Source organism: Callorhinus ursinus, unplaced genomic scaffold (assembly GCF_003265705.2).
Source record: "Callorhinus ursinus isolate GAN/ISIS: 27379988/994484 unplaced genomic scaffold, GSC_fseal_2.0 scaffold35, whole genome shotgun sequence".
NCBI classification, from domain to species: Eukaryota; Metazoa; Chordata; class Mammalia; order Carnivora; family Otariidae; genus Callorhinus; species Callorhinus ursinus.
This window is the reverse complement of record NW_027397097.1, coordinates 16,431,181-16,453,714: the sequence shown is the minus strand read 5'-3', so window position 1 is coordinate 16,453,714 and position 22,534 is coordinate 16,431,181. Positions and strand designations below refer to the sequence as shown.

General features: G+C 34.6%; 1 protein-coding gene across 1 annotated transcript in view; it reads right to left on the bottom strand.

Moving 5' to 3' along the window:
- The window catches only part of TMEM135 (transmembrane protein 135), a 300,182-nt gene that overhangs the window by 92,133 nt on the left and 185,515 nt on the right, over window positions 1-22,534 (bottom strand). Inside the window, exon 6 of the mRNA XM_025848397.2 lies at window positions 12,661-12,707. Coding sequence (XP_025704182.1) covers window positions 12,661-12,707 — 47 coding nt within the window. The remainder of the gene's footprint in view (window positions 1-12,660; window positions 12,708-22,534) is intronic.

Here is a 22,534-nt window from a genome sequence, read left to right as displayed (position 1 = left end):
TCCAAAGGAACACTCCTTCAAATACACCTGAGAAAAAGAGAAGTCTCCTGATGTTCTGTTTCAGTGTACGCCTATATGCTAAAACCAGTAGCATCCCTGAGAGGCAGCAACCAGTGGGATATCTGATGGTGAGAACACAAGAAACACCATGCCTCTGGGCAACAAAGGTTTGTTTCCAGTTCAGATTTTTTAATAACATGCTAATTGATATAATTTACATAATATACAAATCACTAAAGCGCAACATTCAGTGATTTTTATAGTCCCAGCCTTGTGTACCCATCATCATAATTACCTTAAGAACATTTTCATCACCATTAAAAAAATACTCATTTGTAGTCATTCCCCATTCCCTGCAAGTCCCCTAGTCATAGGCAATGCAAACCTACTTTCTATCTCTATGGATTTGCCTATTCTGGACATATCATATAAATGGAATCATAGACTACATGATCTTTACAGCTCAGACTTAAATAATAAAAATAGTTAACATTTATTCTGTTAAATATGACAGTCATTTAATTCTTTTATTTGACAGAGAGAGAGAGACAGTGAGGGGGGAACACAAGCAGGGGGACAGGGAGAGAGAGAGAAGCAGACTCCCCGCAGAGCAGGGAGCCTGATGTAGGGCTTGATCCCAGGACCCTGGGATCATGATCTGAGCCGAAGGCAGACGCTTAAGGACTGAGCCACCCAGGCGCCCCAACAGTCATTTAATTCTTATAATAATCCCATGAGGTAAGTACTATTACTATTCCCACTTTAAGATGAGAAAGCTGATGCACAGAGAGGCTAAGTAGCTTAGCCAAGATCACAAAACAAGTTAGAGGAAGTGAAGATTTGAACATAACACAGCCTGGCTCCACAGTTCATGCTCTTAACCAACTCTGCTACATTATAGTGCCCCTTACTTACCTCTAAACAAACTCACACAGTTGAAAACAACAGAAAGAGTCAGGCTTGAAAAAAACGTAGTGAATTACAGCATTCCTCATAACCAATAAAATAAGCAATTAACTGCTTCAAATTTGTACATCTGTATCAGCAAAGTCTAAGAACTTTCTGTGATTAGTGGTAATTCTCCTTAAACAAGAAGATAGCACGCAGAAGAGGATTCCCCGGACTTGAAAGAACAGATGCTTGGAATCATTATTTTAGTCATGTTCAGATTATTCAGAGTTATCACCAGTTTCTTTTAGTGAAGAACTGAAGACTCGTGTCAGAATCCTTTCTACCGCTTCTAATAATTTGTTCTGTGCACCTGGGCAAGTGGATGTGAGTATAAGTGTGTGTAATTCAAGAGAAAGCTTGCTGCTTAGACTAATCACAGAAAGTTCCTAGTCTTTTCTAATGCAGATATGCCAAGAAAAGGCATTTTATCATCCAGCCACATGATATGATCTCATTTGAGAAGTATATCTATGTTGAAGATGTGGAAGGAGAGAGGAAACGAGGAGGGGGGAAGAAAAGGAATAAGGAAGGAAGGGAAAGTGGAAGACACAAGGAGAGAAGGCAGGTTGGTGGAGAGAAAGACATAGCAAATGACCAATAAGGATATACACAAAGGTAGCAGCTATTCTCTGAAAGATTTTGTTTGGTATTTTTCTATAATGAGCAAAATATATACATATATGTATTTTACAAAAAATCAATATAATCTTAATTTGAGGCTATTTGTCCTCTAATGTGTTTTACAAAATTCTGGCTATTTTTCTAACTCACAAGGCATCAGGTCTCATTATAGAGTTAGTTTTATCATTCTTCTTTACTCACCATAATTCCCAAATTTTAAAAATATCTCTAGGCATTATATCATAACTCAACCAAATAAAGCCAAAAGATAATTCTTAAAAGCATCTGCAATTACTTCTGTTATCGTCTCTTCACAGCTAAATAGCTTCAAACTTCTATATTAATCATTTATAAATTATATTCAATTCCAAATAATTTTAATCTCATATTTTCAAAACCATTATATTTGAAACTCAAGCCCAAATGAGATGGAGTAAGTTATAATTTTGACTATGGTGTATAGGTGTGTAAGTTTGCATAGCTGGAATCCCTGGTTTTGGCTAATACTATAGATCTTCTATTGTATACAATAGAGTCCTCAGGGTAGCAAGCAGGTCTGCGAGCCAATTTTTGTAATGGACACCTGAAATATTAACACATTACATTAGAAAGTGGAAAAGCCCTTCCCAGTTGTCTTAGTTCAAGCTAGTATAACAAAATACTAGACACTGGATGGCTTACAAACAACGGAAATCTGTTTCTCACAGCTCTTGGGGCTGGGAAGTCCAAGACCACGGTGCCAGCCTACTCAGTGCCTGGTGCAGCCCACTTCCTCATGGACAGAGGCTTCTTCCTGTAACCTCCTATGGTGGAGGAGAGGATGGGCGCTCTCCTCAGTCCCTTTTATACAAGAAGATGATATACCAGCAAATTCTGGGAAAATACTGCCTTTTAACTACATGGAAGATACACAAAAATGAATGTAGATTCTTCCAATATAAATGGCCACTCTAGCCAACATAACTTAGGCTTCCTCTTAACCTACTGCTTCTAGCAATTGTTTCCTCTTTCTTATTCCTCCCCTTCTCTATCATTCCCACCCCTACAGGCAAGAGATGAAATAGTCAACTGTGTGAAAACAGGGTCAAGTGCATGGTAGCTATTTGAAAAATGACAAAAAAAGTGCTGCAAACACTTTCAGGAATCACCTGTGGCTTTATTCTGTTGAGTTATGATAGAATATGATGCAATATGATGCCTAAAGAGATTTGGAACTTGGAGTGAAAAGGATACCTTATTTGGCTCCATTCTTTTTTTCTTTTTAAGTTTTTATTTTAATTCCAGTTAGTTAACATACAGTGTTACATTACTTTTAGGTATATGTGTAGTGATTCGACAATTCCATACATCACCGGGTGCTCATCACAACAAGTTGCATTCCTTAATCCCTATAACCTTGTTTGGTTCCATTCTTGACCCATTTTAACCTCTTCAGATTTTTTTTAAAACCAATTTCCAATGGATGGACTAGCAACTAGTTAAGAGTAAGGCTGGAAACAGAAAGACACAGCCAAATCTTGCTGCTCTGGGAATCTGGGGCCAATATACTTCCTTCCTCCTCACTCTCCTCACTCCTCCCTACCCGCCTACCCCCAACCCCCACAGTGCCCATCTACCCTGTACTTCCAAGACCCCTTCTTCTCTAGCCCCACTTACTGTGCTGCCCCAACACCCCTCCAGTCAGATGGCATCAGAGTAGGGAATAGGGAGGAGAAGAAAGAAAGAGGAAGACAAGTAAAAGGAAAGCCCCACGTTAAACCATAATCCCACTCTCTTGGCTCTTAAATTTGCAGTATTAGCCTGTTTTTGTTTGTTTCTTTTTTTTTTAAGATTATTTATTTCGGGGTGGGAGGGAGAGAATCTTTAGCAGACTCCTCACAGAGCACAAGCCCAATGCGGGACTCCATCTCACGACCCTGAGATCATGACCTGAGCCAAAACCAAGAGTCGGATGCTTAACCACCTGAGCCACCCAGGTGCCGCTGTTTCATTTTGTTTTTAACCACTCTCTTCCCGAGAGATCTAATTCTTTTCCTCTGTCCCCTCACTTCCCGTCTCCTATGCTCTGAGCTCTTGCTCTGACAGGGGACGCTGTGGAATAGCTCAAGAACTGGGTAATTCCCAATCCTTTTGCTTTAGCTCTAACATATCGGGAATAAATATATTTTCTCAAAAATATATTATCATAAATATTATTTGCTTCTATAGTACTACTGGCACTATACTCCAAGTACATTTTATAGATTCATTTATAGGTTAACTTTAAAGGATTAGCTTGGAAACATAAATATCATTTAGAAAATATTTTCTTGGGGATATCTGTTCTAAATTCTCATAACTATAGCGAGAGTTTTATGGATGAAAAATTTAAAAAGAAACCAAAGAAATAATTTACCGAAGCCACAGAATTAGTAAGTGGTAGAGCCAAAACCTAAAGAGAGGTCTGTTCAAACGTGAGGCACTGAAGACTATACAATTTACATTATACCATGGAACCTCCAAAAACACAACTATGTTTTTCATTAAGTAAATGAAAATTCTGAAAAGCTAAAAATTTTACTTCAATCATTAGATACTTTAAACTCAGTATCATTTATTCAAACATTTACCAGGTACTCTTTTACTCAAACCAAGTCCAGCAATAATCACCAATGCTAATAAACTACTACTGACATCATCAGGGAAAAAAAAAGTATCTACATTATTTCAAGAATTCACCACTGTTAGAACTTTATCATATTATTTTTCTTACTTATGAATATTTGATTTGCTGAGACTTCTGTTAAGGTAACAGATTCTTATACCCAAGAGTGATTTCTTTTTTTTTTTTAATTTTTTATTGTTATGTTAATCACCATACATCATTAGTTTTGGATGTAGCGTTCCATGATTCATTGTTTGTGCATAACACCCAGTGCTCCATGCAGAACGTGCCCTCTTTAATACCCATCACCAGGCTAACCCATCCCCCCACCCTCCTCCCCTCTAGAACCCTCAGTTTGCTTTTCAGAGTCCACCATCTCTCATGGTTGGTCTCCCCCTCCGATTTCCCCCCCTTCATTCTTCCCCTCCTGCTATCTTTTTTTTTTTTCTTAACATATATTGCATTTGTTTCAGAGGTACAGATCTGTGATTCAACAGTCTTGCACAATTCACAGCACTTGCCATAGCACATACCCTCCCCAATGTCTATCACCGAGCCACCGCATCCCTCCCACCCCCCACCCCCCCCACCACCCCCAGTTTGTTTCCTGAGATTAAAAAATCCTCATATCAGTGAGGTCATATGATACATGTCTTTCTCTGATTGACTTATTTCATTCAGCATAACACCCTCCAGTTCCATCCACGTCGTTGCAAATGGCAAGATCTCATTCCTTTTGATGGCTGCATAATATTCCATTGTGTATATATACCACATCTTCTTTATCCATTCATCTGTCGATGGACATCTTGGCTCTTTCCACAGTTTGGCTATTGTGGACATTGCTGCTATAAACATTGGGGTGCACATACCCCTTCGGATCCCTACATTTGTATCTTTGTGGTAAATACCCAGTAGTGCAATTGCTGGATCGTATGATAGCTCTATTTTCAACTGTTTGAGGAACCTCCATACTGTTTTCCAGAGGGGTTGCACCAACTTGCATTCCCACCAACAGTGTAGGAGGGTTCCCCTTTCTCCGCATCCCCGCCAACATCTGTCATTTCCTGACTTGTTAATTTTAGCCATTCTGACTGGTGTGAGGTTTGCTTTTCAGTTAAAAAAAGGAAAGAGCTAATGGTTCAAAAGAGACTCATTTCTTCTCTCAAGGTTTTGATTTGGATTTCCCTGATGCTGAGCGATGTTGAGCACTTTTTCATGTGTCTGTTGGCTGTTTGGATGTCTTCTTTGGAAAAATGTCTGTTCACGTCTTCTGCCCATTTCTTGATTGGATTATTTGTTCTTTGGGTGTTGAGTTTGATAAGTTCCAAGAGTGATTTCTTGTTGCTCAAAACAGAAATGCTTTATTAAAATCTTCTGTGAATTGTCATTTCTAAAACAAAAACATTTTCATTTCTCCTAAATACTTAAGAAGAATTATTTTTAAGAATTATTCCTCTGTCAATAAAATAAATACATGTGTAGAACTTGGAACAAATGACTTCTTATTCATGACATAGCTATTAACTACTATTAAATTCTAGCTACATTGTATCTTACAGATTCAATAAAAAGTAAATACAGCGATATAGTACCAACTTGATTTAGCTGAAAAGTGCTAACATAAGTTAAAATTGTTTTAGTAAAAAAAAAAAAGAAATAAGCATAATTATGGTTTATCCTTTATTTTAACTGCAAACTGCCATCTTGATTCACAGAGGCTCCAATATCCAGTGGAACCTGAGAATTACTAGAACAAGCCTACTGGCATGTTAATGGTGTAAACTCTTCACTGACTTAGTAACATGTCATCACTTCTTGAACTTCGACATCAATAAAAATATAAAATATTTACATTTAGAAAACCACCCAAAAATGCATTTTTATTTTTTGAAAATAAAACTGCAAAGACAACTGACCACTTCTAATGTGATTGTGTGCCATGAAGTCTGTAAGAAGCTGCATTTTAAGTTGATAGTATTTCTCCAAACAATATTTCTCTTTGCTTTCTACTAAAAACAACAAGCATTTATATTAGATATAAAATGTTTGAGCAATTTCTTTATGGAGGCACAGTATTTCAACGGCTGACAGGCAAAAAGTGAAAACAGATTTGCCACAACTTCCATCCATAGATGGAGTACATTCACCACATGGGCAGACTAATTCTCTACCTCCCCCAAAAAAGAAAGTCAGATTACAGTCATTTGACTTAATAAGCTCTGCATTGTCAGACACAGTAATTTACAAAATTTTGAATCTATGTTTTCTCACCTTTTCCACTTGCTTTGAGGAAAGCAACAGTCCTAAGGATCTCTACCTTTATCTTTGCATAGGACAGATTTTGCATTCTTGGTAAGCTCCCTTGTTAGTTGCCATTTATGGAAGGACCTCAATTCACCTGCATATATCTTCTGAGGAGTGTTGGTTTCCCAAGCCCATGTCAATTTTTATCAACAAGTTAATTAACTTGTAATTAATATCTTTTAAGAATGACAATGAATTTAGGAAGCCAAAGACCTAAGATTTTTCTATTTACTACCTCTTCTATATGTATCAATCCTCTTCGACTTAAAACAGTATGTTCAAGGCTTTTAAAAGGAACTTCAATTTCCTCATAATTATCTAACATGATCTCTATCAGACAAATAGGTTTAACAATGTAGCTATCTCTGTTGACATTTTGGACTGCATTTTAGACCATTTCTCTTCTCTTTCCTATTTCCCCAACTTGTTAATCTCTCCTGCTTGTGCAACCTTCTTTTACTCACTCAAACTTTCCCATAGTCTAGTTTCTCTTGCCTAAAAAAAAATAAAGAAGGAATCCAAAAGAAAACCTTACTCCTGTAACAACTTGCCCTTTCTCCTCTCAAACTTTTTGAGTTTATTATATTCATTCTGCTTCCTCAGCTCACACCTTTTTTCCATGTATTAAAAAAAATTTTCCTCAAAAAATAATTGACAAAATTAATTGTATATATCTAAAGTGAACATCATGTCACATTTCTCAATCTACTATCCCAATTCAGCAACAAAAATTTCTCTAGCTGGTTACACTGACAACCAGGTTACTAGAGCAATGAACATTTTTAGCCCTTACCTTAATGAATATATTTACAGCATTAACACTAAAGATAATGCCCTCATTCTTGAAATCCTCCATTTTAATTAACTTTCTTTCCTAGTTTACAGACAATAATCACTACTCATAATTCTACTTCTGCTAAAGTAATAATCACTGAGCGAGATGCTCACCTGTATTAGCTCAGTGTTTTTTCACACTGCTGGTGTGAAAAGCAGCTTTTTAAATAAACAAAATAAATTAGAATAAAAAATATATTCCATGTAGTAAGGTTAAGTATTATTCTGGAAAATTTATGTGTGTGTGTATTCACAATATAAAATGTAGTTCTTATTTTGGGTCATATTCAAAAAAGTTTGAAAGACACTATCTAATTTAATCACCAGAAGCCGACCTAAGAGGTCCATATAATAATTTATACTTTTTAATAAAGAAAAAACTAAGCATACAGAAGTTGTATAATTTGTCTCTACTCAACCATTTGGTGTGACAATCAAGCATAGCCTCTATTTATCTCCTAATCTCCAAATACCCAAGTGATATATATTTATATCTCTTAATGTGAATGTCTTAAATGCACTTCAGTCTCAGCATTTGCAAAACCTGTACTCAATTTCCATACATTTTCTAATTTGCTAATTTTCTAATTTCCAGTGTTTCTCTCTTCTTTATCCAAGCATCAATACTCATATCTCATATAGATCCACTCTTTACTATGTTTATTATTACCTTCAGTCACGCCCTCACCATTTTCTTCCAGGATAACTGCAACAGTATCCTCCCATTAACTGCCATTATGCCCCCTACAAGCCCCCAATTCACTCTCTGCTTTGCTGGAAGAAATCTCTTCAAAATACAAACCTCATTAGGACAAACTCTCCTAATCCTGAAGTAAAACTTTTAAAGTTCAAATGCCATATATAATTTTCTAGACTGGATTTCTGTGTAGTTTTAGGCAGTACTTTAAAAAATAGAACCTAATTGATATTTAAAGGGCTTTTGTTAAATCAATAAAAGACCCAGATCAAAAGTTCTTTACTTGCTGTTAAAGTCACTTCAAAGATACTAGGTTCCGTTTACATTAGGAGATTCAAGGATAATCACAAATGTCTTTCACTCAAAATGCAGATAGCCATGAATAGTGTCATTTCATTTTCTTAAAAACAAAATACATCCATTATCTTGAGACTAATGAAACAGTTTTATTTGTACATTCACAGAGAGTTGACCAGAATTCATCCATGGCAGGCATCAATACTGTTTCTAAATAATGTTTTCTGTTTTTTTTTAAAGATTTTATTTATTTATCAGAGAGAGAGAGAGACAGAGGCAGGCAGAGGGAGAAGCAGGCTCCTTGCTCAGCAAGGAGCCCGATGTGGGACTCGATCCCAGGACCCTGGGATCATGACCTGAGCCGAAGGCAGACGCCTAACCGACTGAGCCACCCAGGCGTCCCTCTAAATAATGTTTTAAACACAACAATCAACTTTAATTTGCACTAGATTCTAAATAAAAATACAATGTTTTTCAATGTTTATAGCAGATTAAGTTATGTCTCTTGTGAATCAGTTATACACAGTCTGTAGATTATCTGCTATGACAACAAGTCTGAGCCTTTCAATCTACATGTTTAAACAAAATGTTGGATTTGTTGCTGCCTTTGCAAAGGCAGGTGTAAAGAATTTCTAGCTAGGTACTCACCAGGATGGGATCAAAGTTGTCATGATATGTTTTATGATACTGTCAATTTAAAATTAAATTATTAAAGAAAAGTGAAACTGAATTATTTCACTTTTCTAAACTACGTGTTCTCCGTACACAGATACCTAATGTTGAAAATAAAACCAATAAATAAATTGTTTAAAAGTGTAGCATGTTTCATTGTTTTTTGTTAGCAGGATTATGTGTATTAGTTTTGGCATGCTGTTTGTGTTGTTGTTAATTCTCTCCTTTGCTTTTCAGTTAAAAAAAGGAAAGAGCTAATGGTTCAAAAGAAACTCATTTCTTCTCTCCACATGACTGTTGGAAAGATCCTAATCAAGCCTGAATCAACAACTATAATAAATCCTTGACTTAAAAACAAACAAACAAACAAACAAAACAGGTTGCTTTACCCATAAGTATACATTTAGAAGTTAAAAAAAAATCGCTTTAAAGGTATGCATGAGAAGAAATATTTTACCAAATTTTCAACTATGACTTCTGCTTCATAGTGACAGACATGCTCTAAGACAAAGTTATGACAACAACATACAAAATAATAACATGATTGAACAATGGAAGCAGAATCATTATGAAGAATGCCCACTGGGGGTTGCACAGAAAGACTTCTTTCAAAATATCTTCAAAATATTGTACCCCAGTTCTTAACAGAATCCACAGCATATGTTGGTATCAACAGACACCTGGATGGATGGATGGCCAGCTGGCTAAGAACTAGAATTCTCTTCACGTATTACAGTTCCTCAACCCAAGCCTCTGAAGTTTTCTCAGAATTCTATCTGAATGTAAGCCTTATTTCTGATGTACAGATTGAAAATCAAGATCACTGTGTATGAGAAAATGCATGTGAAAAGAAAACTGTACCTATTAAAAAATAACAAAAGAACTACTCAAAAGTAAGATGTTTTCATTACACATTTTAATAGCCATTATTTTAATACTAGGAATACTGCATTACTTTTTAAGTAAATTCATACTATAACCATCACATCCTATATGTCACTTTTAGAAAATACTTATGGAACTAATTCCTCAAGTTCCTACTCTAAATAAATAAAATTGGCATATTTTCTATTGAAAGGGGGTCTCATTTCCCTTTTTCCCACTTATAGGTTAGGATAAAAACACAAGCTGATTAATTTCTAACATAAAATGATTCCCTTATCCTCTCTTCTCTAAGGAAATTAGTATAAATGGAAACCTAGGGACAACATCATTTGATATTTACCTATTTTAAGCAATTAGAATTAAAATTGTTAATAAATGGAAAAAATGTGACCTCAAATATCTATATATAAAACTGAGTTTTAAGAATAAAATATTTTAATGCAATCAGACTCGCTAACTGCTATGTACAATGTTGTTTGTTCATTCCAAACACAGGCCAGAGTTCAGACAAACATGTAACATTGTTTTGTTTGATTGTAGTACTTTATAAATGGTTTTATTTTACCATTTGCCAAACCTCTTTTGTTGAGTTATTCAAACTAACTTCTGCCAAGAACACTAGGAATTTGGTGATAGTGCTTCTTTTAGGAGAAAACAAGCCCTTTCCTCAGAAAACTGAAAATGTTTATCTTGGCACTAAAACCTTGTATTGAGCCTTCTGGAAAGTATTTTAAAATGTTGTTTTTAACCTAGACTTTGTGACTGAAACAGGAAAAGGTTTCATAGCTCTACACCAAAATACATATTTATAGGGCTGATTTTCTTTCTACACCAAAAATACTACGTTGATGGCAGCAGTTTTCAAAGTATGATTTCCGAAGACCAAGCTAAAACCTGGGCATTAATCACTATATTCAACATACAATTTGTTTTTTAAACCTCAAAAACTGACGACTAAGAAATGCTAACTGTTGATCAAATACACTGTCTTTAAGTGTCAGACTGGAAGGACTGTTGCATTTAACTATCTTCTTTTAGGAATTTTCACAAAAAGAAAATTTACTTGATATTGTATTTTCCTCCTGTGTATGTCAACAGAAGATAGGTTTCTAAGTTTTTCTCTTTTTTGTATTTTCCCCACTAGGTATGCTTTACCTTCAGACTAGATAGACATAAAGCTCAACCGTGTGAACTTTTTACATACTGTCCTAATAATGTATCTGAATACAATATGCAATTTTTGGAAATTGATGAAATGATATAGTCATTGTTCCTAACTCCTCTACCTGACCCCTAAATTGTTAAAATATAAGAAAGAGACCATATGGTAGCTCAAACAATTTCACAAAGACCCCCAGAGAGCTGCAATGATTTTTCAGTCATTAATAACTGACAAAAAATATTATGCACCCATTACCAATCCTTTACAAATCAAGTTCTCCCTACCTTGAAATCTGATTCATTTTTCCCTTCTAATGGCCTGGCTGTCCCTTTACAAGAATAACAGCAGCATCACTTTAAATGTGCATGTAAAATTTTGGATAAAGTCTTAATAAGTTAAAATCCTATCATTGTGCTTATCAAATATTTATTAGGATGTTCTGGCAGGAAATTGTTTTAAAATTCTGGTATGGTTGAATTGTCTGATTTAGGTAAAAAGAAAAAATTAAGATATCTATCAAATATATCTTATTAAAATCTGTAACTGCTTTTGTTAATCAAGTACAAATTTTAATTTTAAAAGTTTGGTCCTTCCTGTTGTGACTGAATTCTGCCTATATCCAGAAAAATCAAGAAAAAGTCTATTCAAATTAGTGTAATAAGACTGAAATAAATGGGAATTACTGGTATCACTGACAATAAAGATTAGGAAGGAATGGACTCTTCCCAATCCAAAATCCTCTTCCTGTACTGCTATGGTTATAGAACAATGGTATCCTTTTCATTGGCCTTGAAATCTTGAGCCATCCTAACACTCCTCCACAGGCCTCACAGTTTCAATGTCAATGAGAAATACAAGTCTGACATTATGGACTAATTTAATATTTTAAAGACAATGATTAATGTGCTAGGTTACCTTGGCAGAAGATTTAGATTAAGCCCTGCCATCACTTTTTTCTTATTTAAATTTAAATTTCTTATTTAAATTTAAAATGTTGACTTAAATTGACTTAAAATGTTGGAGAGGGGCGCCTGGGTGGCTCAGTCATTAAGCGTCTGCCTTTGGCTCAGGTCATGATCCCAGGGTCCTGGGATCGAGTCCCACATCGGGCTCCCTGCTCTGCAGGAAGCCTGCTGCTCCCTCTCCCCCTGCTTGTGTTCCTGCTCTCGCTAACTCTCTCTCTGTCAAATAAATAAATAAAATCTTTAAAAATAAATAAATAAATAAATAAATAAATAAAATGTTGGAGAGTGAAGAATATCTAAAATCAGGTCCACAAAAAACAAAAACTCACTTATCAGTATTTAAGATTATTAATTTATATGTTCAGCTTTCCAAGATGAACCTGTAAGGAGAATATGAAAAACAAACAAACAAACAAAACAAATCTTTTTTCCCTCTCTTCTATTCATCAAGAAGCAGTGATTTATCTCTAACAATCCTAGAGGAAGGAAACAAAGACAAAACAAAACCTTGTGCTACTTGTGAGAAATAATTATTTAGGGAACAACGTTAGTTACAAGGCTGATTTAAAAACCACAAAGGAACCCTATTTTTTCTATTAAAATAAATAGGTATAACAGGACATACCTGAAAAAGAACATGTACATGGCAGCTGTGATGCAGAACAAAAGGACCTACAACAAGGAGAAAATATATTACTTGCAAAAGAACACTGACATCATATGTGTGTCTTTCTTTTTAAATTTTAATTCCAGTATAGTTACCATACAGTGTTATATTAGTTTCAAGAGTAAAGATAATGATTCATCAATTCCATACATCGTGGGGTACTTATCAGGACAAGTGTACTCTTTAATCCACATCCCCCCACCCACCTCCCTCTGGTAACCATCAGTTTGTTCTCTATAGTTAAAGAGTCTGTTTCTTGGTTTGTCTCTCCTCTCTTTTTTTTTCCCTTTACTTGTTTTGTTTCTTAAATCCCACATGTGAGTGAAATCATATGGTATTTGTCTTTCTCTGACTGACTTATTTCACTCAGCATTATTCTCTCTAGCTCCACCCACGTTGTTGCATCATTTGTGTCTTATAAAAGCAAAATACCCACTATTAAATCTTGTGCCTGAAACAATTTAGATGTGAAAACTAGTCATACACGTATCATATTCTCTACCTTTCATATAAACCATATTAAGGCAATAATGAGTCTGTATACAAACATATAAATAAAATTATATACATTTTATATTATATAGTATAAAATACGTATATATATTATATGTATATATGTATATAGACTAGGTAGAAGGATAACATGGTTCAAAAAGGAACAATCAATTTTTTAAATAATCTAAAAATGCCTGAAAAAGCAAGTAACTTAAGAACAAATACAATGGTTCTTATATAATGAAGTCAGCAAATAAATCATAAGCATATTAACTGTTATACCAACATGACCAGATTTTTTTCAAACGTAAAATACAGTTCAGTTGTCAACCAATTCTAATCAATAAGAAAAACTCCTAAAAATATAATCATCCTTTGTGGGATATGGACTAGCTATAAAAAAATTCCTCTAAAAACAGGCATCTGAATACAGTAAATCTAACTCCCCTCAAACCTAAAAGCTCCCCTCAAACATATCACACTAAATACAACAAAATAAAATGTATATGGAGGGGTGCCTAGGTGGCTCAGTCAGTTAAGTATCTGACTTGATTTTGGCTCAGGTCATGATCTCAGTGTTGTGAGATCAAGCCCCACGTCCAGCTCCACACTGGGTATGGAGCCTGCCTAACATTCTCCCTCTCCCTCTGCCCCTTCCCCCCTACTCTCTCTTTAAAAAAAAAAAAAAAAAAGGTATATATGGAAAGAATCCAGAATCCAAGTCCTGACCAAAAGCTTAGTTGTGCCAACAAAGTGGATCTCCATAAGTTGTTGTTTTTTTTAATATTTTATTTATTTATTCATGAGAGACAGAGGGAGAGAGAGAGAGAGAGAAGCAGAGGGAGAAGCAGGCTCCCAAGGAGCAGGGTGCCCGATGCGGGACTCGATCCCAGGACCCTGAGATCATGACCTGAGCTGAAGGCAGACGCTTAACCATTTGAGCCACCCAGGCGCCCCATAAGTTGTTTTAAATCACCGAAAAACAAGTTGTAAAATGTGTTCTTATGTTAACAACAGTGTAAACTAAACATGACTGTCAATGGCCTCACATCACAGACAAACGACAAATGGATAATCTTTAACTGTAAACGGCTGGCCACAAAGTACCCAAAAATGAATATCGTGCAAAACAGTGTTTTGCTCCTTCCAACACAAATAATTTCTAGTCAACTTAAGGAAAGTCTAATAGTTTTGCTATTACAAATTAAGTTTAACAAGCTTGTCACCTTGGCTTAAGATAAGCACTATAAACATAACCTGAATGGCTTAGAAATCTATAAACCTACAAACCAAAAGAAAGTATCAATTACTACAAAACAAATATTTTTATTACTTATTATATAGAAAATATATAAAATCTTTTTCTATATGTAAAGTATATAAAATCTTTTTCTAATAAGCACACACACACAATCTTCTGTCCTCCTCGCTCCTTCCTTTCTTCTCTCCTTTCCATTACCTTTAAAAATACCCTATCAATGATGTGTAAGGTTCATATCACCGTTTTTGACAACATAACTTAAAGCATATGGAATAATTTTCAATTATTGATTAACCAATTAAAAATGAGTCCAATTGAGTTTGTTTACTGGTTATAATTTGCCAGCCAATGACTCAGATCATGAACCTCAATTTGTATTTCCCTATCATTTTATCCCTTTGGGCAAAGCCATCCTTCCTAGATGTTCAATGTTTCATTCCTTCCCTGACCTAGTCATTTTCCCCTTTGCAGACCTATTCACAAACCTCTAGAAGTGTCCCACAAATCTTTCCCACACCCTCTAACTTCTCTAAGGAAAATTTCCTTAGTCTCTTTCCCTCAAAATATTGCTGTGCTCTAACCTAATATGCTAAACCTATCGATACTCATGTTAAACTAACATTTATCTCTGCAAATAATACACCTGAAACTGGGGAAAAAGTACAGTGTTTAAGATCTCAATCTTTGGAGTATGGCAGATCTGGGTTTGAATCTAGTTGTATGTGACTTTCAAAGCCTTACTTAATTTCCTAAGCCTTAGATCCCTTGTCTGTAAGGTGAGAATTTCATCTCACTTTGAACTGTTGGGAAGACTCAATGAGACGATAATTGTTAGGTGTTCAGCAAACTGTCTTAATTTTGTTTTGTTACTTATAGAAGTGATCTAGATATAAAAAATGTCCCCTAGACACCTAAGTCTGGAAAGTTTCTATTAAACAGGCAGACCTTTCAAAATCTCTCAAATTCAAGAGATGAAAATCTGTACAAATGGGGTGGAGGGGAGGAGAATCTAAAGGATATTAATGTATAATTGATCAATTCATTTAACAGGTATTTACTGAATGCCTATTATGTGCTGGGCACTGTTCAAGAACTTACAGCAGTACACAAAATGGACAAAGTCCTTGCCCTAATGAAAGCTATCTTTTAGTTAGGTAAAAGAAGATATTAAAGGAAAAGATAGTGGTAGCAGTTTTGGAGAAAAACAAAGCACGATAAGGAAATAAATGCAGGAGAACAGGTGTTGTTGTTTTACACAAAGTAGTCAAGGATGCAGAGACTTGGTACAGACATTGAGGAAATGAGAGATAAGTGAGGGGACTATATCAACAGAACCATTGGAAAGGTTCTGATTCTTATTATGAAAGGTACTCATTATTGTGTTAAAGATGCTAAAGAAAGGATTGAAATTTGAGAGAGCTAGTGTTTCAAATTATTTTTAATTGTGCTAATTTACTATACATCTTGACTTTTAAAAAAGGTTTTTTCAAATAAATGTAAATCTGTAGGTAAATAAAGAAGAGTATTTTCTCTGTGTTTCAAATTACAAAATTTTAAAGCTAAAAAGAACTTAGGTCCACCTAAGTTTCACTTTTGGTTTCATTAATGTTCTCTATCATTTTTCTGTTTTCTGTTTCATTGATTTCAACTTGATCTTTATTATTCTGTTTGCTTTGGATTTCATTTGCTTTTGTTTTCCTATTTTTTTAAAGACAAAAATTTAGGCCACTGATCTAGATTTTTTTCTTTTTTAATATAGGTATATAATGCTATTAATATCTTTCTAAGATCTGCTGTACCTGTATCCTGATAATTTTGATAAGTTCATTATTCATTTTTATTCATTCAAAATACTTTCTAATTTTGCTTTTGCTTACCTCTGTGATCCATGACTTAGTTAGAAGTATGTTTAGTTTCCAAATATTTGGGGATTTTAAGTGACCTTTCTGTTGTTACTGACTTATTTGATTCCATTATGGTCAGAAAATATTTTATATGAGTTGATTATTTCTAAATTTATCAGGACTTATTTTGTGTCCCAAAACGTATAAGAATATGTTCCATATATTTGGTAAATATCCATCGTGTATTTTTTCTTTTTTTTACGTAACCTCTACACTCAACATGGGGCTCAAACCCACAATGCTGAGATCAAGAGTTGCATGCTCCTCAGACAGAGCCAGCGCCACCCCAATGTGCATTTTATTTTATTTTTTTAAGATTTTATTTATTTGAGAGAGCACGAAAGTGAGAGAGATCACAGAGGAAAAGGGAGAAGCAGACCCCCTGCCGAGCAGAGAGCCAGATGTGGGATCATGACCTGAACTGAAGGCAGATACTTAACCAACTGAGCCACCCAAGCGCCCCTCAATGCGCATTTTAAAAGAATGTGCCTTCTACTGTTGCTGGGAGAGATGATCTATCAATTAGGTTGTTCAAATCTTCTGTATCCCTAATTGTCTACTTGTTCAATCAATTATTGAGAAAAGTTATCAAAATGTCCTGCTGTAATTGTGGAGTTGTCTCCACAATCTCTCCTTGCAGTTCTATCAGTTTTTCCTTGGTGTATTTTGAAGCTCTGTTTTTAGGAACATAAATATTTAGAATTACGTCCACTTTATCATGATGAAATTACCTTCCTTATCTCTGATAATATCCTTTGTTCTGAAATCTATTTTATCTGATAGTAACTCCATATTTCTTTTGATACTATTAGTTATCCATTCTTTTACTTTTAACTGATTGGGGGGGTCTTTATATTAGAAGTTCATGTGTGTAGGCACTCTTGTTGTTTCTTGTTTTACATGCTATCTGAAAATCTCCATCTCTTCATTGGCATTGAGTATTCATATTTAACATGACTACTGGTAAGTTCAAAATTAAATCTCTCATCTTGGTGTTTATTTTTCTATTGTTTCTCATTTGTGTTCTTTTTCTGCCTTTTCTGGATTATTTTTTATGATTCCATTTTCTCTCCTTTGCTGGCTTATTTTAGTGTTTGTTTTAGGGTTTATAGTATAGATCTTTAAATTGATACAGTCTCCATCCAAGGGCTATTCTACTACTTGATCTATAACACAGACCTTTACAATAGGGTACTTCCATTCCTCCTCTTCTGCCCTTTGTGCTATTACCGCCATGTATCATACTTTAACCTATATTACAAAATGACTACATTTTAATATTTTTTCTTTAAAAACATAGATCTAAAATAATTTCCTTTGTTTAGAAAGACTTTTGTAGGGTGTAGATTTCTAGGTTAATGGATTTTATTTCAGTAGTTAGCTCAACAAATGTCACTCCATTATCTTTGTACAATTTGATTATGATGTGCCTTGGAGTAGTCTTCTTGTTTCTTCTACTATGGTTTCATTAAATTTCTTGGACCCGTGGGTTTACAATTTTCACCAAATTTGAAAAATTTTTCAGCCATAATTACATTAATTTTTTTCTTTCCCCCCTTTTCTTCTTTAGGAACTCAAATTAATATACAGTAGGTCCCCTGAAGTTGTCCCACAACTAATGTTCTCTTTACTTTGAAAAAAAAATAAAAAATCTCTTTACTCTCTGTTTTATTTTGGGTTGCTTCTATTATTATGTCTTCAAGTTCACCAATATTTTCTTCTGCAATGTGTGTCATTAATGCCATTCAGTAGATTTTCCATCTTACACAGTGTAATTATCATCTCTAGAAGTTTGATTTAGATTTTTTCCCTATTTTCCATATCTCAACTTTTTGAAACTATGGAATTCAGTTGTAATAACTTTTTAATGTCCTTGCCTACTAACTCTAACAGCTCTGTCAGTTTGGGTTTGGTATTGACATATTTATTGTCTCATTATGGGTCAAATTTTCTTGTTTCTTACTGCATGCCTGGTAATTTTGATTGGATATCAGACATTCTGAATTTTACCTTGGTGACTGCTGGATATTTCTATATTCTCATAAATCTTGAGCTTTGTTCTGGGACACAGTTATTTGGAAACAGTTTGATCATTTAAGGACTTGCTCTTAAGATATTTTAGGAGGGAGTAGAGTAGTGCTCAATTTAGAACTAATTACTCCCCATTTACTGAGATAAGACCCTTACATGTACTTTATACCCAAAGCCACACAAATCTTGAGATTTTTCCAGTCTGGCTAGTAGAAACAAGACACTATTCCTGCTGCTATCTGAAAGGCAAGCACTCAAGTAAGGACCTCAAATCCTTTCAGGTTGTTCTTTCCTTGACCTGGGGCATTTCCCTCAGGTACTTGTCCTAATCATTAAGCAAGCAGCTAAGCACTTTTCTCTCTAGTCTTCCGTTCTATGAACTCTATCCAGCATTGTCTTCTCTTACTCTCCACTCTGTTTCTTCAACGCAAAAAGTCCTTGACTTTGTCTGAATGCCTCCTCTTTGATCCAAGCCTTGAAACTTCCACAAGCGGGAAGCTAGCATACTCTACTCGTAGGGTCCATTTCATTTGTTTCCCCGCTCTCAAGGACCTCTCTGCCCTTTGGTGTCTTATAACCAAGACCTTGAAACCATTGTTTCATCTGTTGCACAGGTTTTGACTCTTACAGCTGTAGGTATAAGGATTACCCTGATCAACCAGTAACTGTTACTACATCAAGGACAGAAGCAGAGTGTAGTTAAATTTAAATTATTTACAATTATATAACAATAAATTTAGTTTCTCACTCACACTAGTCCTATTTCACATAACCAAAAGCCACATGTAGTTGTGGATACTATAACAGAAGAGACAGAATAGCTCCATAATTGCAAAAAATTCTATTAGAACTATCTGGCTAATGAGTGATATTTCCACTGTGCATCTTGGTAATGTTATGTAGCACATAAAATATTCTAACTTTGGCTGTAAAGTAGACATCTGCATACATCTATTTTTATACTTTATGCTTTTATGTGTAAATTGACACAAAATTTATAATCATACCACTTAATTTACTCATTTGTAGAAACAATACAATACCATCTATTACATATATTGTAAGGATTAAATGAGATAACATACATAAAGCCTAAAAGAATTACTAGTACATCAAAGATGCTCAATAAATAGTAACTATGACAACAAATACTTTCACTGTAATTCTCTTCCATTTCACAACCATTGCACAACATACTTAAAAAGGATAATTTTACAATTGCTTTTTTTACTTAAACATTTTTTAACTCAAAAAGTAATATAGGGCACATTACAACATGGATGAACCTCAAAAATATTATTTAACTGAAATAAGCTAGTTATAAATGACCACATGTTGTATGATACCATTTATATGAATTCCAGAATAGACAAATCTATTTACAGAAAGTAGAGTAATGGATGTCTAGAGCTAGGGAAGTGAGGTATGACAGCAACTGTTTGCTAATGGTACAAAGTTTCTTCTGAGAGTGATGAAAAGTTTCTAAATTTAGACTGTATGGATAGATGCAGAACTCTATAAATACACTAAAACTCACATAATTAACACTTTCAACTGGCAAATTTTACAGCATGTAAATTACATGTCAAAAAATATTCAAACTGATTTTTACAAAGTAATGCATATACACAATAAAAACAAAACTGCAAACTGAATAACAAAAATACAGTGAAAAGAAAGTTCCCTCCTATTCCAGGTCTCTGATATCCTGTCTGTGCACACATTTGTATATATACATATACCTAATAAAGGCATTGTTTTATACTTTCCTTTCTAATTTTACACACACACATACACACACACACCCCATATGGAAATGCTGACATTTTTAAAAACAGTATATGAATAGATATTTAGAGTGGATGGAGCCAGAAAATACTGAATACCAAAGTATATTTGGCAAACATGTGCACTTATATCTCTTGAGATAAATTCTTAGACCTGAATTCACTGCATTTAGGGCTTGGTGCATTTTTAGTTTTGATTCATTCCCATCATCTACATATGAAACCACTTATTTCCTTACACTACCTATTTTCCCATACCCAGTTTGTGTTTTATCAAACTATTTATTCCTGCCAATCTGGATGGATGAAAGAAGCGATAGCTCATATTATAGTTGCATTTTTCTTTAAGTGAAACTGAGCCTCCCAGATTTATAAACATTTTTGTTTGTTTTTAGGTCAGTTGGTTTAACTCTTTTTCATATCCTTTGCCTATTTTTGGATTGTTGATCTGTTAGAAACCATTTATATTTTTTGAAACTGCATATACTTACATGAAAACATAGAATTTATTTCATTATTATCGATTTGCACCAAGAATATGAATAACCGGTTAAATAAAAGTAATCATGGAAAGGAAATCTCATAATGTCCAATGCCAAAAGAACATTTTAAACCAAGACTATACACAAAGTATAACAAATAATGTGAAAGTAAAGTTCATTCGGCTGAAAAGTACTTTCTTCCAGAATGCCTTTTTAGGAAGTGATAGATTCACAATATATCGTTTCCTGCTATCAAGCTTTACAAAACTTACAGGAAAAAAATTGTACTCTTACTCTCTTCACTATGTCATGTGGAATTATATGAAAACTATCCCTCTCAAGGCTCTAACAAAGAAAAAACAGTATCACAATATATGAATACTTTAAAATCCTAAAAATAACCAGAAATATTAAAAATGTGAATATAGCCCAACATGAACATGTCCTGGAAAAGAAACCTCAAAATGGTTAAAACACATATCCTGAAGTCAGTTTAGAGCCTACCAGAGACCTAAACAGATGGTACATTTAACTACTTCCTACCACAGAACTCTCCTGCTTTTCTTTAACATACTCGATTAAATGTTCTTTGTCCCTGATCACTCTTTCTTGAGTATGTCCAAAGACAATGACGCCCTTTGCTGCCTGGCCTTCATTACTCATCAAGCCCACTTTCCCCATATTCATTGAGCCCTCTTCTTCCATGACACAAATAAATACTGAAATCTCACTTCTGTTTCTGTAAAAGAAGCAACAAACTCCCCTTGCCCATGTGTGCTTTAGTCATACTTCAGCCAAGCAGCCCATTCACAAAAGTTGATCTGGTGTGTCTATGTGTTTCTGAACGCTTTGTGACTTAGCAAGTCTATAAGAGAGAGCTATACAGAGGTAAGTTCCAGACGATCAGGAGCCCGCATGATCTTTGGGTGAAAAAGAACAGATAAAGCACAGGTTCTCACCTTCATTTATATATTTATTCAGTACTTACTATATTGCCAGCATATTAGGGAAACAAAACTACATAATACTTGATACCTGTTGCCCTTATGAGGCCAGTCTGGTGGAAATGCAGGCACATTAACAAATCATTCCAATACGATATGCTAGGACAGAATATTTACACTTCACGCCCTTCAAGAGGTACTCACCAAAACATCTGATTGTTATTATTGTAATTATTCAACATATTTAGGTAATGCTTTTTGGCCATCTATATACCTTTTTTAATGTCTCCACCAGAACTTACTTAGAACACAAAGTCCCAAAGGACAGTCTCTATTTCACCTAATTCCATACATGGATAGATTTTTGATATATAAGGCTTTTGATAATGATATTAGTTTCTGTTTATAGAATCCATCTTTCAAAAAACTAAATAGTACTTCTATTCATACACTTTTTAAAAGGTTGAACTTTAGACTCTAAGCCATTTCTTCACTTTTCTGCAAACACAGATCACTGCATGGCCTCTTGGGAGATACCACTCTTACAGGGTGAATGAGTGTTATCATACCTTGCAATGTATACATTTTGACTTTGAACACACAACTTATCATTATCATAATATTGATTGGCTTTAGACAATACATAGTTTTAAAGAGTGCTATTCTCAAGTTAAATAGCTATATATTGCTTCCTAATTTTTAAAAATCCTTATGTAATTAAAATCTCAACACACAGTCCATCTTTTTAATCTGTCCCTTTGTTTTAGATTGGCAGTTTTACTTAATGATTTTTTTAAAAATTTCCCTTCCTTGATAAAACAAATACAGGAACAGTATAAAACACCCTATGGGGAGTTTTAGAGTCACAAATGCCAGAGTAGAGGTAAGAAAAAAGTCTTGGTTCTCCAGATTAAGACTATAAACTTGA